Genomic DNA, 19,183 nt, shown 5'->3' on the forward strand with positions numbered 1-19,183 from the left:
GTCGGGTTACTAGTGTAAACAAAAATGAAGGGAGAAAATTGAGGATACCTACAAGTTAGTAGTAGTAATGTAGTAACAGACAAGCAAACGATTGTGATTACAATTTGGAAAGCGTGGACGCGACAAGGCCGATAACGCATTCAATCGTGATCCACACCATTGGCATTGTTCCTGTTCCCTCATTGTCAATCATTTCTCTTCTGGCCACCATCTCTCACACTTGTTCAGAGGCTTTCAAGACTAAACATTCATGTCCTTCGTCAAACTCTCCATATTTGGCACCTCCTTCGAGGTCCGCAACTATCCTTCAGGTTGACGGTTGTATGAGCTGACAGTCTGTCATCGATTTTATCACAGGTAACCACACGATATGTCGACCTGCAACCTGTTGGCATGGGTGAGTGGCCACATCTCTGTCTCATCCAATCCCTAATTCAATGAGGAAACCTCTCGATAGGCGCATTTGGACTCGTTTGGTGTGTACATCTGCGAAACGACTTTCGTCAGGAGATCAGACCGATTATGGGCGACCTTTATTCTCTAGTTCTGCCAAAGATCAGCTCACTGGGTCATCAGTCGCCATCAAGAAGATCATGAAGCCGTTTAGCACGCCAGTATTGAGTAAAAGGACTTATCGAGAACTCAAATTATTGAAGCATATCCAACACGAGAACGTGAGCCTCAGCTTTGTTCTTTTCGATGTCTTCCGGAGCAAACATACCTCTTCGATAGATCATCAGCCTCAGCGATGTCTTCATCTCACCCCTCGAAGATTTGTGGGTTGTCTACTTGCCGTCGACAAGGACTTGACTCAATCCTTTTTCGCTTCCCGAAGATACTTCGTCACAGAGCTTCTTGGAACCGATCTACATCGATTGCTCACATCGCGGCCTTTGGAAAAGCAATTCATTCAGTATTTCTTGTACCAAATACTGGTACATCGTTTAAATTTGGTTTACGCATCTTACTGTGTCTGACTCATGTTTATTAGCGTGGTTTGAAATATGTTCACTCTGCCGGAGTCGTACATCGAGACCTTGTAAGTACCTTATCCAGGGGCGGCACTCACACTATCGGGAAGCCTACTCTCAGTGGATTTCGTTCAGTATCTTATCCCATCCCATTCAGAAACCCAGCAACATTCTCGTGAACGAAAACTGTGACCTAAAGGCAGGTCAACTGTTCTGTCCCCTTCATCCTTGCTCTCACACTGGTTCAAGATCTGTGACTTTGGACTCGCCCGAATACAAGACCCTCAAATGACAGGCTACGTCTCCACGCGGTACTACCGAGCCCCAGAAATCATGCTCACTTGGCAGAAGTACGACGTAGCAGTGGATATCTGGAGCACTGGGTGCATATTTGCCGAAATGTTAGAGGGCAAGCCTCTGTTCCCAGGCAAAGACCGTAAGTTTTAGTTTGGCTCACCGTATATCCATTCGACTAACCCTGTCTGGATAATCAATAGATGTGAACCAGTTCTCTATCATCACAGAGTTACTAGGTACTCCGCCTGATGACGTGATTGAAACGATTGCGAGCGAAAACGTGAGCTTGGTCTACCCCTTCTTTCTATTACAGCCTACCAACTTTGCCCAGACCCTGCGTTTCGTTAAGAGTTTACCAAAGAGGGAACGGCAGCCATTTAGTCAGAAACTGAGAACAACAGACCCTGATGGTGCGTAGATCCTCTATAGACTGGAAGAGACCACCTACTGACGTCCTTCCCGCTTGGTCTTGACTCGTTCCGTAACTGCCGTCATTATTTTGCCACTACTTTGGCGAATTGCAGCTTTGGACCTCCTCGAAAAGATGCTCGTCTTTGACCCACGAAAACGGATAGATGCCACCAAATCACTCGAGCATGAATATGTTGTGCCTTACCATGACCCCACAGACGAACCGGAGGCGTCGGAAAAGTTCGATTGGAGTTTCAACGATGCGGATTTACCTGTCGACACGTGGAAAGTAATGATGTACAGTGAAATCTTAGGTGCCTTTTTGTGCTTCTTTCCCGGTGCTTCCTATGTTGACTCTAGATAAGATTTCCACCAAGTCTCCGATACCACGAATGGAGCGGGTACGGGAGTACCAGAAGGCGCGCTCGCTGCCCCGGAAGAAACCGCAGGTGCCACAGCCGTAAAAACCGAGGCTTGAGCAGCGATGGCGACTATCGAAGGAAAGAAAGCAAAGAAGAAAATCTATGCGATATTGTTACTTTTCTTACGCCCGCACCCAGCCATTTAACTCCCCCCCTCTTGGGATTTGGATCTCTCGAGATGGCCTGTAGTCCTAGATTCCTTTGCTAATTACCGCTACCCCTTGAAGGTTTCTTTCATGCAATACACGAACTTTCTTTTGTTTTATGTACAGTTTGGCCAAGTGCTCTAATTCTACTTATCTTTCATCTTGTTCCCCAAATAGTTGTACTGGCCAATACAGAGGTTATTCGATGTAATACACGCATATCGAATTGTTACCAAAATTCATAACCTACTAGAAGAATATATGCTAGCTCCAACACTAAAGTAACCTTTCGGCTACTTCGGAAATACCGGCTCGCCATACATCGTATAGCCCGAGATCTCCAAGACTTTCAAATCTAAAATCCCCGTCTTCTCCGTCCTGGCCAACATCTCTCTCTCGTATCCATCTTCGAATGGCGCCTGCCACGGGCAGTGACATCTCATCTCCAGTACGATCAACTTCAGTCCCTTGATACTTTCCGGGAGCCCAGCTAGAATACTATCGAGTGCGTCGCATCCCTGAAAATCCGAGAATAGGTCCCACGTATTTCTAAGCTGGGGCCAGACGATATAAAGGTGTTGAAGTGACGAGATGAGGTGGATATGGGAGAGAACTGTCAGAAGGTTGGGGAGATGAAGTCGGCATGCGGTAACCGAGAGAGTTAGATGGGTGAGCGCAGTGAATGACATGAATTGGGGTTCGACGTATTCGTCTCGCACTGTGAAAGCGAAAGGAGATGTTAGTTTCGTCCGATGTGTTTTCTTCTTTCCATGTGCCAGAAGGAGGGGGGGAGAACGAAAGTAGACATACCATATTTCCCAACCTCGAAATCGAGGTGAGTTATTGACGAGCCGACAACGGGCCAAAGGTCTGCGTAGAAAAAGAGAGCTCCAATGTCGCGTATTTTGACGCGACTGAGTGTCGTCAGGTCGAACAGGCCATTTGGACGATTGAACATGGCGGAGAAGAGAGGGAAAACGCTCATTTGGCCGAGTTCTAATGTAGAGAGTTTCGTTGGTTGGGCCATAGTCGTAAGTTTACCTCCTGTTGTCCTCTCCAAGTTCGTCGTGGATTGCTCTATATCGTTTACATCGCGTGCTGATGGGACATTCTTTAAGACGACTCCGATGAGAACCAAATGTCGAAGGTTTGGTAATTGAGCTGTATGACGGAGGAACGTCCAGAACGATGGCGCATCCCTGAAGACGCATGAGTCAATGACTATCGTGTCCAGTAAAGTATTCCCGTTGAGTAACTCCGGTAAAACACGTTGCATTTTCGGAGAAAGATTGTAAATAGGAAACATGAACAACACAAGTCGCCGCAAGTGATTCATCATGCGAGCTAGCTCCACAAGCCATGGTTCGGATGAGCATACCAGTCGTAAAGAATACCGGAAATCCAGAGTGAGTTTCTGGATGTGTGCGATCAAGTGGGGTGAAGAATGAAGGATGTCAAGAATAGACTCCGTATCTACAATACGGTGAGGTGAAGGAGATGTCGAGATCAATGTTAAGTTGTTCTCTTCGACTGGGAGCGAGATAGAACGAAAGAGGTGGTGTCGAGCTCTCGGAAGCCAGTCCCGGCAAACAAGACTGCAAGTCTTCAGGTCTAAAAGAGAGTCCCCAAACTGGTCGACAATATGCTCGATGATCTCCAGAGGAATGGTTCTTTGGTTGATGGGCGCGCTCATCTTGGAGAAGCGAAAAGAGCTCCATTCACAGCAGCTAGTCCATGTTTTTAGGGCAAGGCATGCAACGAGTTAGTATTGCCGCAAAGCATTCCACCGGCCGCGCGTCCGAGAGAGAACATGAACCTTGATAAGGATGATAGAGTAACCTCAGCGATAAAGCACATGTCTTCTGGGTTTCTTGTCCGTGGTGTACTTGAGTGATCATGAAGTCAATGGCGGCCGCATCAGTGGTGGCTTGAGCTCGTCGCTAATGGTGTCGAAGGCCTGGATGAGTTTGACGCTGGACCTGGCGAGGTTCCAGCAGGCGTCATTGAGGTTCGATGTGGTTGAAAGCTCTGACAGCGTCAGTACGATAAGTTAGCCTTGGATGAATGAGCCTTAAAAGACATAGGGGAGGACCGCCGTGTTCCCACGGTGTGAGGATGCGCGACAGTTGCCCACGCCACGAAGCGCCCGAGCGCCCGCGCCGCTGACTTGCTTCAGAATCGAAACGCAGCTGCGAGTTGGAAGGCGCGAACCATTTCTAAAACGGAGACGCGAAAATTTTTACCAGTTTTATGTACGATTTTAGACCCAGTTGTTTATTCACACTTGCTTTGCCCATGTGGCCGACATGCCTCCAGAAGTGACAAGGGATCTTCATCGTAACTCGGAAGTCGGGAGTGAGGATTATTATGCATTTCGGACGAGGGAGTCAATAACAGCACTGAAGGCCTTCGTGCTTTAACCAAAACTGGACCATGAGTATTGCAAGCTTCACCCTACAGGCGCGTGGTTCTAAGAGCCTTACTGATTCCGATGACTGCAGGCCCCAAGGGTCCCTACCCTCGGAGCTTAGGGATTTTTTATCATTGAGGTCATATTCCAGGGGTATGGCTACGCTCGGTCTTCTGAATGTGTTTGACGAAGTGTTCATGGGGTAGCAATCCCTTTCCACCCTTCCTCTCCCTCCTTCTTTGGATTAACTCTGCTTGTGAACGGAACGTAACCACCTCAAACGAGTAAATATGACGTTACCTCCTACATGATATCCCACAAACGACCAGGCGTTGCAACGAGAACGTCAACTCCTCGATCGAGTAATTCGCCTTCTGTTTTTGCGCAGACATCCCACCTACAATCGCTGCAATGTTAATTACCGACGGTGGTTTCTTCCCGAGCGGTTGAGACGTCGGCTCTTTAGCTCCAGGTGTTTCCTTGTCTTTCCCTTTCCCTTTATTCGTTTTATTGGAGTTTAAACTCGGGGAACACTCGTCCTCTTCGTTGATATTGGTACTCGAGGAATTCAGAGCCATGTTCAGATGTGAATCTTCGCCCGACATCATGTAACCGTCCAAGCCATACGCAAGGGATTTACCGGATCCCTGAAAAGTAAACGCATGAGAATCTTGAAAGTTGTACAGGAGAGCATTCATACCGTCTGAGCAACACCAACGATGTCACGCCCTTTTAAAGCCAATGGGAAAGACTTTCCTTGTATTGGCGTAGGTGATGAAAATGTGTTTTGAGAGAGGGAGCCTAATAGTCGGGGATGTAGGGCGAAAGAATGGCATCTTGGCAGAAGTTTTTATCTGCTGTACGGCAGTGAGAGGCTATCCGGAAGACGATGAGGCGTATGATTACAGTCGAAATGCACTTGTTCCATCTCGACAGGCTCGTCATCGACGGCATCGTAGGTTCAATCCCTTTGAGAAACGAATAGAATATACCAGTTACATTGAACCTGGCAATCCTTCCTCCGTCTCCCTCTTCGTATGAAACCTCCACGCGCTCTACTTCCTCCAGTTCGAGTATACCATCATCACCATCGATTCCGGTCTCCAAGGGTCGCAAACTAGTTTTCCAGGGTAAGGTGGACGGATTTCTGATGCTTTTTCGAAACTGAGGATCGATTGAGAAGTAGGCCTCTTGAGCAGACTGATCATAAGAGCGTAGAGAGGATCCTTAATTAGAGGAGCGCGTAATTTATGTAAGCGTTGGTTGATTACAGTCGTCCCAAGTCTTATAATTAGCTCCAGCTTAATGATTCGAGAACAGCGCATCCTCCGTAACATGCACATGCCACAGCGACTGCCACATTTCATCGTAGTCACTGAGTACCAGAAGTTCGACATCCTTCCGATCACTAAACAGAATGTAATAACACTTGTAGTTGCTGAAGCGGTCCTTCAAGAACTACATTCCGTACTTGTTGACGCTGTGTTCACCTGAAACAGTAAATTGCAACGCAAATACAGAGTTCTGCCGGTGATTCACAATCAAGGAATCGAACGTTGCTTGATTGTGAGCATAAGGTCGATAGTAGCCCAGCTTGCTGAAGTCAATGGATTCAACTTCATTGGATTCATAGTACCGATATACCCTGAGAGGTTGGGGGTCATGAGTTTCGGGGACGGCTTCGACAATGCCTGGATCGGAACCGATGAAAAAGTATTTGTCGTTTCTAGACTCTTCGGGGGTGGGTGTCGTGAAGATGGTGTTCTTTTGCGGTTGTAACCTTTTTCCACGCTTGCGCAGCTGCGTTACCTGCCGGTAACCCCCCATTGGCAAGTCCCCATGAAGTATATCCTCCACAAGATGCCCTGCGGCGCCTCGTGTCCCCGAAGCTGCGTTGAACAGTCTATACATGTCCCGGGCATGTAATTTCCAGTTGGTAGAGAAAGTTGCTTTTACGAGACCAAAAATATTTCTTGTAAGGTAATCGACTGTAGTTCGGTTACGTTGAGCATCCGGATATACACCAAAGGTGCAATGCGAAAGACTGTCGTCGTTCATGTTCGAATGTTTCATCTCAATAAACAGTTGTTTGAGCTTGTCGAAAGTGAGTAGGTTAATCGTGGACTGCAGGTCATGACAGTATTCGTCGGGACGAGCGGCATAGGACATGATAAGGCGAGGGGATGGCCCATATTCCTCCACAAATGTCGTCGCTTGTTCATCTGTCAGGGCACTACGCCAAAAAGGCCAAAGAGGCCGCCTATGCAAGATGTGAGAAGACTATAGTAATAAATAATAGACACAAATGCGCACATCATTAGCAGCTCTGGTAACGGACTGGGCTTCATGAACCACTTATAGGTGAAGGTAGTCCGCTTCTCCGTCCACTCGAGGTGAGACTTCCGTGGGGAAGCCACTTGGAGTACCCGTGCACCGGAAGTCAATATGTTGCGGTGGGGACGTGTGATGTCCTGGTTTGAATCGACAAGAAACCAGACATCCTTGGATAGGGGGCGTTTGAATTCATTCATTTGGATCTCAGACACGCCCTCGGCGCACCAATAGGTAAAGCAGTCGGGTTCGATCTGGAGACAAGTGGGAAGATTTCGGAGGAGACGTTCTACAAGAACGTAATATAGAAAGACGCTCTTCCCTGCCGACAATGTTATTAGGAGGTCATCGTAATCGTAGCAAGACTTACCGATGCCGGGCATCCCACAGACGATAAAGGTAGTATGGGGGCATATTGGATCGGACCAGTCAGTGTCATCGAGATCTGGGTGATCGATATCCATTTGCTGGTCTTCACCTTCACCTTCATCCTCAGAAACCGGTGGCCTCCAATAAGAGTCCTCCTGTGTAAACTTTGTTTTGGAGGGTGTTTCTCCGACAAACCAGCGTTTTGCATCGGAAAGAGCGGCTCGATATTCAGAAGCGACCAATATGCGTTCTTGGGCGTCTTCAGTGAGTGGGAAGAGAACTTTGAGGGATTGGTACTTTTGGCTCGGATCGACATCCTGGAAAAGGGCGCTGCGGTCTCGATGTTCCCAAGCTACTTGATATAACTCCCAGAACGATGATAGTTTCATTTGAAATCTCTGCTTGAATTTCTTCACCAGCTCTTCCCACACCCTTACTTTGCCTTTGATTTGCTTGTCGTACCGGTCCATTGCTATGCTACCTGCAACGAAGAACGTTCGGAGAGTGATAACATAGTCGTCGGGAGATTTGGTGGAAAAGCGCAATAGAGTATCGATGATGGAGATGAAGTCTTCCGACTTGGTGGCCTCGCCCGAAAACCTCGGAATTTTTATTTTTTGCATGTCAAGCTCCATGAATGGATGTTGTTCCTCTGCGCTTAGGCATGGAGGTGAGGGTTTCTGGATCGCGAGTTATTTGCGTCAGTTTTTGTGTTTGAGGAGGGACCAAAAAGGGGTAGTGTACCTAAAATCACCCAAATTGAGCACCACCTACAATCCCTAATGTGCGGTTGTCCTGTTTTCAGCCTGAGTGCTACTTACCTTGATGAAATTCTTTGACTTGTAGTAAGCGATATGGAGGTTTACACCTTATGAGTCTGGCTCCGAAGATGGAGAGGGATTAGCTTTCCCAATCGTTTGTTTTGACTTTTTGAGTTATGTACCCAAAATTGACCAAATTTTCCCTACCCGATCCAAAAACCGACCCAAAAGTATGTACCAAAATGGCCCAAATTGGGGTCAACGGATCGGACGTGACGCGTGATATCCAACCTTCCTCCGCTCGTTCTCAACTCGTTTTGGCCGTTTCCCCAGGCAGGGTTGAACCGATGCTAGCTTTTCGAGAGAAAGCTGCACAGGCTAGAAACATATCATTCTCAGCGCGATAAGGCTGTAGCCCTCAAAGAAACTTCTATCTGGAGACTAACCTGCATTGCCCAATCACCGTCCTCGTCCAACTTCCGGAGAACAAAGACAACCCCCCTCAAGTGCGGCACCGTTGCAAACCAGCCGCCATGTGTTCTCACTTGATATATCTCCGCGAGCGATGAGAAGAATCATGAGTCACAAGGACTTGATACCGTCATACTAGTATCTGATGGGCTTTGGAAGGCTGGGAGAATAGGATCTGTCATGCCAAACTTCAATTGAATCTTGATTGAGACCGGTTTTCTCTCTGGGCGGAAAGAATAGCTTGACACCGGGTTCAGAATAGACGGAGAGGTGGCTTGGAAGTTCTCTCATAAATGGCTTATGAATTTTTTACGCTTCCTTCTCTTCCCCGCTTCCTCCTTTCATGCCCCCTCTCCGGCCTGACCTCGACCTTTCAATAGGTGCGATAGAAATCGCATTGAACATTTCGGCGTTTCTGGCCGGATGTGCTACTATTCAGACCTACACATATTATCGGAAGTACGTGTGCTTCACTTTAGTCTATACGAACCTAATCTGACTCTTATCTGTAGCTTTCCGAGTGACCGACTGTTCATGAAAGTCTTGGTATGGCCCAACACCTTCTGAGACTCGCTCGAGTTGCTGATCGACATCCCTCTTATAAAGGTCGCCACAGTCTGGTATTCTTCGTTTTTTTCTACCAAACCACGTACAATTCTCAAAGCTGTGATAGGTCGCTTGAGCTGGGAAGTTATATCACCTCCGCACAAACTGTCTACAAATACGGCATCACGGAATGGGGGAAACCTCTGGGACTCCTACAGCCCTCAAAGGCTTTAGTCGCCACTGTTTACCTCTCTGGGGTCATTGCGCCCATTGTGGAGGTGGGTCATAGTTTAGGGCATCCGTGAGGCTTCAAACACCGACAATTCTCAGACATTTTATCTCTATCGCATCTACAAATTTGCAGGCATTAGAAGCCTGTATATAGTTGGATTAGCTGCTGTCATAGTGTGGTTGCGATATGCTGGGTGGATATTGCTGGCCATCCAGATAGACCAACTAGGCGTCGTCGACGGTCGATTTCAGGACCAATGGTCTTGGCTGGTCATCGTAGAACTTGCAGTCGGGGCTTCCATGGATGCGGCGATTAGTACCACTATTGTTTGGTTTCTATGGAAGAAACGTAATACCGGAGTGACCAGGTCAGTCTCAAAATCAGATGACCGTTTTTCCGCATTTCATCCAGACACGGGAATCGTAACAGAACCACAGTTGTTATCCATCGCATAGTCAGATGGACGGTTCGTGAGTCATTCCATTTCTCTTTGAAGAGTGATCATGACCGAGTTCTTTTCGAATACTTGCAGAAACGGGGCTCATAGCCAGGTTTGCGAGGATCTTCTTCTTTCATTCGACTCTTGGCAGCTAAATAGTGCATCCAACCTATAGTGCCGCCTTTCTGGTAACTTTATCAACTGCAAGTCGCCTCTTTCTGCCCGGATGCTGGTTTCTAACTTAACTCTATAGTTCCTTGCGATGCCTGATACCCGTAAGACATTCTTCCTGAATCTCGAACGACAACTGTGCTTTCATTGACGTGTTACTATAACAGTCATCTGGCTTGGCATCCTCGCTATTCTATCAAAAGGTATGTCTAGTAATCTTTCATTCGTTCAAATTACTAAATGCTTGTCGTTTTAGTCTTCTCGAACTGTTTCCTCGCCTCGTATGTTACTGATATCTTCTGCTGATTGACGGTTCAACAAACACTTATCTTGGCCCCTCAGTTTGAACGCACGGACAACAATACAAGAGGTTACCAACAGACCCACAAATATACCGCTATCTTCCTGGGGAGAAACCTGGCATACCGTATTACCGGTAGCCGATGTGAGGGTGAGAGATTCTTCCACGGGCAGTAAGCATCATGGGGATGCCAACGCATTGAATCACTTTTAGAGCACACTTTCCAATTCCGGTAGTCATCCGCCCAGATTTCCCGAGGACTCTGTTATCGATATTCATGTATCGAAAGAGATAATTCACGGACAGTGAGCTGGGACAAAGGACTTAAAGGAACATCAGTCCGGCACTGTACGTTAACTTTCGTTGGTTGGGATATTTACTACATTATCGGGTCCCAGTGTCCTGTGCTCTTCCAAATTGTAGCTCTATTATTGTTACAGAGAGGTGCAGATACGAGGATGTTGATGTTGATACAGAAAGGGTATATGTATAAACGAATAAATCCACCGTCAGGTTTTTTCAGGTCCACGACGCAAGGGCGTCAGAGGAATGGACGTGGTGTGATCATTATAATTCGGTGCCGAACTAGAACGAGCCTGGTTGACAGACCTTTGCCTGCCAGTTCGAAATACTTGTTCATAGAGCGGTGGAAGAGAATCCTCATTTTCTGCGCCATCATCCTCTTCCAAAATAGGCCCCGCATCTACCTCTCGCCGTCTCTCGCGCCGTCTTTCTCGCCGCGCACGGCGTGATGACGATTGGTCGCTTGACGATGTATTTGAGCTATAGGTACCCGAAGACGGGGGATCATATGAACCCGTAACCGTGGAGGGCGAAAGACTGGAGGACAGGTCGGTATCTGTGCCTAATGTGACAGTGGCAGGAGTGGGTCTGATAGAGATCCGAGGGCCTTTCGACGAATAGGCCTGAACGGGGAAGGGTTCCACATGTGTAGGCTGAGGGGGAGCGGGAGGGGGGATTGAGCCGCCCATTCTCCTCCTCCGATGCCTTCGGCGCAAACAGAAAAGACCGATGGCGATCAGTATCACGGCTGCGCCGAATCCTCCTACAGCACCTCCAGCGATGGCTCCGATAGGTGCCGAGGAGCTTGACGAACTTGTAGCGGTCGGTGCGGTCGATGTCCCCGGTCCAGGGTTTGAGGGATCTTGAGTGACAGTACTAATGACGGCGGGGGAATCGTCAATTAATATCTCGAGGTCGAAGCGATCTATGGTAAGTTGGGAATTCCCCAGAGGAGTGCCTCGTGTGTCGTTCTGGTTGGTCAAAATGACGACGTGTTGCCCAGGGCTATCGAAAACTCTTGAGTAGAGAACAATCTAGTGAAAAGGCTGGCATGTCATGGATCGCCAATGACAGAGAAGAGACCAAATTTTACCGGTGGATTGGTTCCATCATCTGTGCTATTCAAGCCGTCAACGGGTTCAAATCTTGGGTTATTGGGATCACAGTCAATGCAGATGGCGTAAAGCGCTCCGCGTGAGCGAGCTATTCCATAATAATAGAAGGCAATTGCAGGTTGTGGAAAAGCTGCCAATATCATCAGTTCAGAGAATGGTCAGAATCCAAAGTCAATTGTTTACTCACTGAAAGTTACATTGGCTTGTGGGTCATTTGAGCTCGACAGGGTCCCCGTCTGGTGAACACTACTAGCATTCCATGTCCCATCGTGAAACCAGTTTCCTGCATACTTGAGTCTGTCATCTCGGTCATCGAACGTGATATTTTTGTGCCGCACACTCGAGCTCATAGGAATTCAAGATACTGCTAGCTGTTGACAAGGGGAAAGGAAGATTCTGATGGTTGATACAGCAGCCAGACGGGGCCCATATATAAACCAGTTTCATATTGTTGTGCCGCTGATGATGGTTGTACTGAATTGAGTCCTGCATTGAGGTACACCCTCAAATTTCTGTTGTCGACGCCCATCATCCTGGACCGGTACCGTTACATCGACTATTATGAGGTTCTTTGCATTGCGAGAACCTCTTCTGCAACAGAAATAAAGACTGCATATCACAAAGCATTACTGCAGAATCATCCCGACAAAGCAAAAACAGCCACGGTGAAAGCGGACATCGCAACCATCAAGATGGCCTATGAAACCCTCTCATTGGCACAATCAAGGCTGGAATATGATTCAATGCTAGATGAGCACAAGAAGCCGTCAGCTACACCACGACCCGCTCAGGTTATCTCTCTAGAGGAATTCGAAGAGGACGGAGGGATATGGCACCACCCTTGTCGCTGTGGCGGTAGTTATTCGGTTTCTGAAGAAGATATGGAGAAGAATATACATCTGAGTGGTTGTGATGGTTGTTCAGAGGTCGTTTGGGTAGGTTTTGAGGTCTTGGAAGTCTTGGAAGGGGAGTAGTTCCTAACTTCCCGGTGTGTTATCTCTTACACTACTGATGATCATTAGAATTTCTAACGAAGATCGCCTCAATCTAGGATCCGGGATGTACAACCAAGTCTTCGAGTACCAAAATCATTGTCGGCGATTGGATTTGCCTGACGCCGACTCATTGGACCACAGATTCTCGACGTTTTCATCGAAACCTGATGTTGATCAATGTCAACGTGTCTGTCACCATCTTTCTCGTTGTCCGAAATGACGAACACAGCTTCCTCCATTCTCATCTCTCACAACCAAAGGACATTGCACCTTTCCATTATCCATTGAAGCAGAACATGTAATCCAGAAAGCTCCCGTCGATTGAACTTGGACATTTAGGTTGATGTGAGATGAGTTCGAGATCATTGCTGCAGGTCAAACAATTGTACTTGGCGGAACCGAATATGGAGACACAATCTACAGCTTACTGCGAAACTACAAACTACTTTGTTCTGATGCAAGGCTTAATGGGATATTGAGCTGTTCGGGATCCAGGTACACGTGCAGATTTAGCACTCGCCAGCCAGGAACGGAAACATACGATTTTGTCTGCTAGTTTATCATCCAAAGGCTTATAACGATGGTCCTCCTATTTCTAGAGCGCGTAAACAGTGAAGAGTCGAGTCTTGGGCTAATGAATATAGAGCTAGTCCTCGTAGTTGCTTATGGCCTTGTACCAAGCACGGCACTAGATCTTGGTTACGCTTACTGTAGATTCTGATCAAGGGGTGAGCAAAGCACACGCGCTTTCTTAACATCGATACTCCCGCATCACCCAGCACTCATATCCTCCATTCATCTCTTATGCCCTCTTCCTCTCATCCATTGAGAAATCACATTGTTGATCATGATGTGGGACAAACTTTCAATAAGTTCGCACAAATTCATCAAGCTGTCATCCAATACACCCTTCGGTGATGCATCACGAAAGACGCTTCGCCACGAACATGACACTCTCAGTGCTCTTTGATTCTGGACCTCTAACATTCCATGAGCAGCGAAAAGTACGGTGTACTCAGCTTGAAAGAGCGCCTTTCCTTGGTTGCCTGCATTCTTGAACTTCGTTCGTGCCAACGCCGTTGAATCCTGTCGCCGCGTGTACTAATTTCGAAACAGCCTTCACAGTCACTGCGCGGATTATCACCTCTATCGGCGCTGCTCATAACAAATCCAAGTCGACGCGCCGTGTACTTGGAGATGCAACGTTCAAGTTCCTCGGGGATCGACTCAACTACCACCAGATCCAGTTCGTCTTCGGCACATCCGTCAACGTTTACGAGAGTTGGGCGAAAAGTAACAAACTTCCCATCGCTGTCGATGATCTTGGGGATACGGGTGGACAACTGTTCTGGATCGGCTCGAAACAGCTCGACCGGGTGGTCCTATACATGCATGGTAAGCTTACTTAGCTGAGCATTCCCGCTTTCTGCGTCAAGGCTCATCAGAACACACAGGAGGAGGATTTGTTGCCCCACTTCAAGACTATATGTTGGATTTCTGGCGCTCTGTTCAGAAGACTGTAGAAGCACAGAAGGTAGAAGTAGGTTTTGCCGTTCTAGCGTATAGTAAGTGATACTCGTTTCTATTTTTTATTGCTTCTGACGATCGAATACAGGTATCATCCCTGACGCTGGATTCCCTCAGCAGCTGCGACAGGCTGTTGAAGCCGTCCATCACCTTGTTCGCGCCGGAGTTCCCATGCAGAACATCCAGATCGTTGGCGACTCCGCTGGCGCGAACCTCGTCATGCAACTCTACTCCCACATTCTCCATCCTCACCCCGATGTTCCTCCCTTGTCCGTTACCACCAAATTCTCCAGCATGTGCCTCATTTCGCCTTGGATCTCCATGCTAGGCGAGGGTGCTTCATCCTTTGAATCTGCGAAGAGCGTCAACGACGTTATGAACCCCAAGACCTCCCGTGCATGGGGAGCTCGTGTTCTCCAAGATGTACCCGACGCCTATCGCCCATACGTCGACGCTGTGAACGCGCCGAGTGGTTGGTTCAAAGGTATGGATGGTATTGTGGATCGTATCCTCGTTATCGTTGGAGACGCAGAGTGCCCATACAACTCTACGGTAGTGTTCGAGAAAGACCATCTTTCGAAGCATCATCCCAGCGTGACGCTGTTCACTCAGGGAGATGGTGTTCACGATGATCCTTTCATGGAGTTCTTCGCCAGATCGTCTAAGCATGGTGAAGCAGCCAAGCTGATCTGCGAGTGGGTTGCGAGTGGATGAAGGCTTGTATAATCATCGACTCATTCGTCGATTTTCATATTTATCGCTCTGGTCATCTTCCTTATATCCTCTTGCTCAATCCCAGTTATAGTTGCGGAAATCATTGTATAATCGATCTCTTAGTACTGTCGGTACTTTGAAATCACTTCAAACATTTTAGTCCTCGTTTTCGACCCTCAAAGCCTCGTTGACCGCCGTTTTACCTCAACAGTCATTGAAACACCTTGCGAAAGCCCTGGTCAAATCAGTTTATTGCACTATATTAAAACATTGCTAATGTTGACTCCGGGCTCAACGAGCGGCAGCGCACCACAACAAAAAACCAGATGCAGCACACAGCACATCTGGTGCAAGACGCAGCACACTAAGCTTAAATACAGCACACAGACTCGGAAATCGATTTCCGAGTGTGCTTCGCCTCATGTGAATATGAACACGACACGCTCTCACCGTGCACGCCAACCATCATACACAACACTTACACACGACAACAATACCAACAGCTACTTGACTGAGGAATAATCGTCAGTGGTCCCTACCTTATGTCCAGTGGTTTTCGGAGATATTTCCCTTTTTGGAAGGTATCATAGGGTTCCGGACTTAATTACCAGGTTAGAATCCGTGCGTGGGAGCTTGTAGGACAGTACATCTATTCGACAACCTGCGACACCTCATCTTCACCCCCATCATGCAGCTAAGATATCCAGCGTCCATTCAGGCTGTTGTCGATAACACTCCGACTTCGGTCGCAGAGCTAATTTCCCAGATTGATCTTGAACTAGAGCAGGTGGCAGACCAGGAGGCTATCACCGAGTTTGAACGGACGAGTGCCATATGGGCTCAACACCAGGCGCCTCTGAATGTAGCCAAAGGTATGTTTTTCCACATCCATCCCAACAACCCGCTCAAATAACCCTTCAAACTAGTTAGTAGTTGGTCCATCCCTATCAAGTGGAACGGCAGAAATTTGCTCGACACCGCACGTCATACTATCCAATCTGGCAAGTTTCCCCCGACGGAATACCCCATCCCAGAACACTCGATATACTTCGCACAACTCGCCTTGCACGTCTTCGTTTACTGTCTCTCAGAGTTCCAACAACTGCACGGGGCCACCGATACCCCTAACCTCCTCCCCCACCCCAGCCGTTGGTCAACAATCTTCCCAGCCTACCCAACCCTCGAGACCTACCAAGACCGCCTCCTCAAAGGTCCTTCGGATCTCTTGGTCAAATCATACTACCTGAGTGAAGATAACAACCCCGGAATCACCTCGTTGTTCACTCTCCCATTCCTTGCGATCCTTCAAGAACGGAGGAACGACCCGTTGTTTGTCCTAGCAGTCCACATGGAGGTGTTGTCTTGCGCCCGATATACGCCTATGCATATTCCGAGGTGGGTTTGGGATGGTAAGGTGTCTAAAGAGGATATGGACGAGTTTCTCGCACGCTCGGCAGTGAGGGAGTGGTTTGATAGTCAGCCTGTAGCAGTGAGGGAGGAATGTGAGAGGCTTATAGGGGCTGAAAAATTCGTCGCGAGAGAGGAGAGGTTGAGAAACGTGAGGCTTGATCGGAAGCTTGGTCTGAAACTTTGGGCTAGAGAATCATACTGCGTGAGAGCGGGGTAGGAGAACGACGAGTATGTATGAAGTCTTGGAAGGGGAGTAGTTCCCAACTTCCCGGTGTGTTATCTCTTACTAGTGCAACTGATGCGTAAGACTGATCATCCCTCAATCCAGGATCCGGGATGGTACAAGCAGGTCTTCGAGTACCAAAATCATTGTCGGCGATTGGATTTGCCTGACACCGACTCATTGGACTAGAGATTTTCCGCGTTTTCATCAAAACCTGCAACGTCGATGTGTCTGTCACCATCTTTCCTCTCCCGTTGTTCGAAATGACGAACACCGCTTTCTCCATTCTCATCTCACAACCAAAGGACATTGCACCTTTCCATTATCCATCGAAGCAGAACATATAATCCAGAAAGCTCCCGTCGATTGAACTTGGGACGTTTGGTTGATGAAGTCAAATGAGTTCGAGATCATTGTTGCAGGTCAATCATATGTAAACTGGTTTGGCGTACTTGGCGGAACCGAATTTGGAGACACAATCTACAGCTTACTGCGAAACTACAAACTACTTTGTTCTGATGCAAGGCTTAATGGGATATCGAGCTGTTCGGGATCCAGGTACACGCGCAGGTTTAGCCAGATGCCGGTGTCGTCGCGGTTGCCAGCTAGGAACGGAAACATACGATGTTCCCCAGTTTGTCTGCTCTCCTAGCCAATAGAATCGATTCCTACTTTATCATTCAAAGGCTTATAACGATAGTCCTCCTATCGTGGATATTCTAGAGCGCGTAAACAGTGAAGAGTCGAACCTTGGGCTAATGAATATATAGCTAGTCCTCGTAATAGTATTTGCTTATGGCCTTGGGGGGAAACTCTGATCAAGGGGTTGAGCAAAGCACACGCGCTTCTTAACATCGACTCCCGCATCACCCAGCACTCGTATCCTCCATTCACCTCTTACACACTCTTCCTCTCATCCATTGAGAAATCTCATTGTTGATCATGATGCGGGAAAATTTCGCACAAGTTCATCAAGCTGTCATCCAATACACTCTTTGGTGATGCATCACGAAAGACGCTTCGCCATGAACATGACAACTCTCAGTGCTGTTTGATTCTGAACCTCTAACATTCCATGAGCGGCGAAAAGTACGGTGTACTCAGCTTGAAAGAGCGCCTTTCCTTGGTTGCCTGCATCCTTGAACTTCGTTCGTGCCAACGCCGTTGAATCCTGTCGCCGCGTGTACTAATTTCGAAACAGCCTTCACAGTCACTGCGCGGATTATCACCTCTATTGGCGCTGCTCATAACAAATCCAAGTCGACGCGCCGTGTACTTGGAGATGCAACTTTCAAGTTCCTCGGGGATCGACTCAACTACCACCAGATCCAGTTCGTCTTCGGCACATCCGTCAACGTTTACGAGAGTTGGGCGAAAAGTAACAAACTTCCCATCGTTGTCGATGATCTTGGGGATACGGGTGGACAACTGTTCTGGATCGGCTCGAAACAGCTCGACCGGGTGGTCCTATACATGCATGGTAAGCTTAGCTGAGCATTCCCGTTTTCTGCGTCAAGCTCATCAGAACACACAGGAGGAGGATTTGTTGCCCCACTTCAAGACTATATGTTGGATTTCTGGCGCTCTGTTCAGAAGACTGTAGAAGCACAGAAGGTAGAAGTAGGTTTTGCCGTTCTAGCGTATAGTAAGTGATACTCTTTTTTATTTTTTATTGCTTCTAACTATCGAATACAGGTATCATCCCTGACGCTGGATTCCCTCAGCAGCTGCGACAGGCTGTTGAAGCCGTCCATCACCTTGTTCGCGCCGGAGTTCCCATGCAGAACATCCAGATCGTTGGCGACTCCGCTGGCGCGAACCTCGTCATGCAACTCTACTCCCACATTCTCCATCCTCACCCCGATGTTCCTCCCTTGTCCGTTACCACCAAATTCTCCAGCATGTGCCTCATTTCGCCTTGGATCTCCATGCTAGGCGAGGGTGCTTCATCCTTTGAATCTGCGAAGAGCGTCAACGACGTTATGAACCCCAAGACCTCCCGTGCATGGGGAGCTCGTGTTCTCCAAGATGTACCCGACGCCTATCGCCCATACGTCGACGCTGTGAACGCGCCGAGTGGTTGGTTCAAAGGTATGGATGGTATTGTGGATCGTATCCTCGTTATCGTTGGAGACGCGGAGTGCCCATACAACTCTACGGTAGTGTTCGAGGAAGACCATCTTTCGAAGCATCATCCCAGCGTGACGCTGTTCACTCAGGGAGATGGTGTTCACGATGATCCTTTCATGGAGTTCTTCGCCAGATCGTCTAAGCATGGTGAAGCAGCCAAGCTGATCTGCGAGTGGGTTGCGAGTGGATGAAGGCTTGTATAATCATCGACTCATTCGTCGATTTTCATATTTATCGCTCTGGTCATCTTTATATCCTCTTACTCAATCCCAGTCATAGTCGTGGAAATCATTCTATAGTCGATCTCTTAGTACTGTCGGTACCTTGAGGGTCGCAAACGAGGACTAAAATGTTTGAAACGATTTCAAAGCCTCGTTGACCGCCGTTTTACCACAACAGTCATTGAAACACCTTGCAAAAGTCCTGGTCAAATCAGTTTTCTCGCACTATATTAAAACGCTGATTCTGGTCGTGATTCAAGTTTTGGG

At 47.9% G+C, this 19,183-nt stretch overlaps 11 protein-coding genes across 13 annotated transcripts; 7 read left to right on the forward strand and 4 right to left on the reverse strand.

Annotated features, from left to right (window-relative positions):
- The first annotated feature begins 160 nt into the window (after positions 1-160).
- On the forward strand, positions 161-2,515 carry HOG1 (MAPK protein hog1). Of its 2 annotated transcripts, XM_043147663.1 has the most exons (13): positions 161-292; positions 358-397; positions 458-476; positions 545-674; positions 733-776; positions 836-935; positions 992-1,039; positions 1,129-1,170; positions 1,221-1,407; positions 1,469-1,548; positions 1,600-1,678; positions 1,793-1,993; positions 2,045-2,515. In XM_043147663.1, the coding sequence occupies exons 1-13, from the start codon at positions 251-253 to the stop codon at positions 2,155-2,157; spliced, it is 1,125 nt and encodes a 374-aa protein (XP_043016377.1). In that variant the 5' UTR covers positions 161-250; the 3' UTR covers positions 2,158-2,515. The 2 variants fall into 2 exon arrangements, with proteins under 2 accessions (XP_043016377.1, XP_043016378.1); XM_043147664.1 differs by having other exon boundaries at positions 458-674.
- Positions 2,516-2,540: 25 nt separating this feature from the next.
- E1B28_001707 (uncharacterized protein) lies at positions 2,541-3,940 on the reverse strand (the record flags this gene model as incomplete). Its single annotated transcript, XM_043147665.1, has 2 exons — positions 2,541-2,965; positions 3,058-3,940. 2 exons carry the CDS (start codon positions 3,938-3,940, stop codon positions 2,541-2,543), a joined length of 1,308 nt encoding a protein of 435 aa, XP_043016379.1.
- A 1,013-nt stretch (positions 3,941-4,953) lies between these two features.
- Positions 4,954-5,265, reverse strand: E1B28_001708 (uncharacterized protein; the record flags this gene model as incomplete). The annotated part of the gene is made up of 1 exon (XM_043147666.1): positions 4,954-5,265. One exon carries the CDS (start codon positions 5,263-5,265, stop codon positions 4,954-4,956), a length of 312 nt encoding a protein of 103 aa, XP_043016380.1.
- An 850-nt stretch (positions 5,266-6,115) lies between these two features.
- E1B28_001709 (uncharacterized protein) lies at positions 6,116-7,992 on the reverse strand (the record flags this gene model as incomplete). Its single annotated transcript, XM_043147667.1, has 3 exons — positions 6,116-6,917; positions 6,971-7,310; positions 7,359-7,992. The coding sequence occupies 3 exons, from the start codon at positions 7,990-7,992 to the stop codon at positions 6,116-6,118; spliced, it is 1,776 nt and encodes a 591-aa protein (XP_043016381.1).
- A 940-nt stretch (positions 7,993-8,932) lies between these two features.
- On the forward strand, positions 8,933-9,156 carry E1B28_001710 (uncharacterized protein; the record flags this gene model as incomplete). The annotated part of the gene is made up of 2 exons (XM_043147668.1): positions 8,933-9,048; positions 9,102-9,156. 2 exons carry the CDS (start codon positions 8,933-8,935, stop codon positions 9,154-9,156), a joined length of 171 nt encoding a protein of 56 aa, XP_043016382.1.
- A 510-nt stretch (positions 9,157-9,666) lies between these two features.
- Positions 9,667-10,587, forward strand: E1B28_001711 (uncharacterized protein; the record flags this gene model as incomplete). Its single annotated transcript, XM_043147669.1, has 9 exons — positions 9,667-9,734; positions 9,797-9,837; positions 9,900-9,918; positions 9,982-10,009; positions 10,060-10,081; positions 10,145-10,180; positions 10,234-10,258; positions 10,320-10,428; positions 10,492-10,587. The coding sequence occupies 9 exons, from the start codon at positions 9,667-9,669 to the stop codon at positions 10,585-10,587; spliced, it is 444 nt and encodes a 147-aa protein (XP_043016383.1).
- A 200-nt stretch (positions 10,588-10,787) lies between these two features.
- Positions 10,788-12,046, reverse strand: E1B28_001712 (uncharacterized protein; the record flags this gene model as incomplete). Its single annotated transcript, XM_043147670.1, has 3 exons — positions 10,788-11,615; positions 11,675-11,826; positions 11,884-12,046. 3 exons carry the CDS (start codon positions 12,044-12,046, stop codon positions 10,788-10,790), a joined length of 1,143 nt encoding a protein of 380 aa, XP_043016384.1.
- A 342-nt stretch (positions 12,047-12,388) lies between these two features.
- Positions 12,389-12,670, forward strand: E1B28_001713 (uncharacterized protein; the record flags this gene model as incomplete). Its single annotated transcript, XM_043147671.1, has 1 exon — positions 12,389-12,670. The coding sequence occupies one exon, from the start codon at positions 12,389-12,391 to the stop codon at positions 12,668-12,670; it is 282 nt and encodes a 93-aa protein (XP_043016385.1).
- Positions 12,671-13,439: 769 nt separating this feature from the next.
- E1B28_001714 (uncharacterized protein) lies at positions 13,440-15,098 on the forward strand. 2 transcript variants are annotated; one of them, XM_043147673.1, is made up of 5 exons: positions 13,440-13,563; positions 13,690-13,754; positions 13,808-14,086; positions 14,146-14,256; positions 14,307-15,098. In XM_043147673.1, exons 1-5 carry the CDS (start codon positions 13,496-13,498, stop codon positions 14,930-14,932), a joined length of 1,149 nt encoding a protein of 382 aa, XP_043016387.1. In that variant the 5' UTR covers positions 13,440-13,495; the 3' UTR covers positions 14,933-15,098. The 2 variants fall into 2 exon arrangements, with proteins under 2 accessions (XP_043016387.1, XP_043016386.1); XM_043147672.1 differs by having other exon boundaries at positions 13,440-13,754.
- A 522-nt stretch (positions 15,099-15,620) lies between these two features.
- On the forward strand, positions 15,621-16,559 carry E1B28_001715 (uncharacterized protein; the record flags this gene model as incomplete). The annotated part of the gene is made up of 2 exons (XM_043147674.1): positions 15,621-15,804; positions 15,859-16,559. 2 exons carry the CDS (start codon positions 15,621-15,623, stop codon positions 16,557-16,559), a joined length of 885 nt encoding a protein of 294 aa, XP_043016388.1.
- A 1,081-nt stretch (positions 16,560-17,640) lies between these two features.
- E1B28_001716 (uncharacterized protein) lies at positions 17,641-18,886 on the forward strand (the record flags this gene model as incomplete). Its single annotated transcript, XM_043147675.1, has 4 exons — positions 17,641-17,713; positions 17,767-18,045; positions 18,100-18,210; positions 18,261-18,886. 4 exons carry the CDS (start codon positions 17,641-17,643, stop codon positions 18,884-18,886), a joined length of 1,089 nt encoding a protein of 362 aa, XP_043016389.1.
- Positions 18,887-19,183: the final 297 nt, after the last annotated feature.

Source organism: Marasmius oreades, chromosome 1, assembly GCF_018924745.1.
Source record: "Marasmius oreades isolate 03SP1 chromosome 1, whole genome shotgun sequence".
Classification (NCBI taxonomy): domain Eukaryota; kingdom Fungi; phylum Basidiomycota; class Agaricomycetes; order Agaricales; family Marasmiaceae; genus Marasmius; species Marasmius oreades.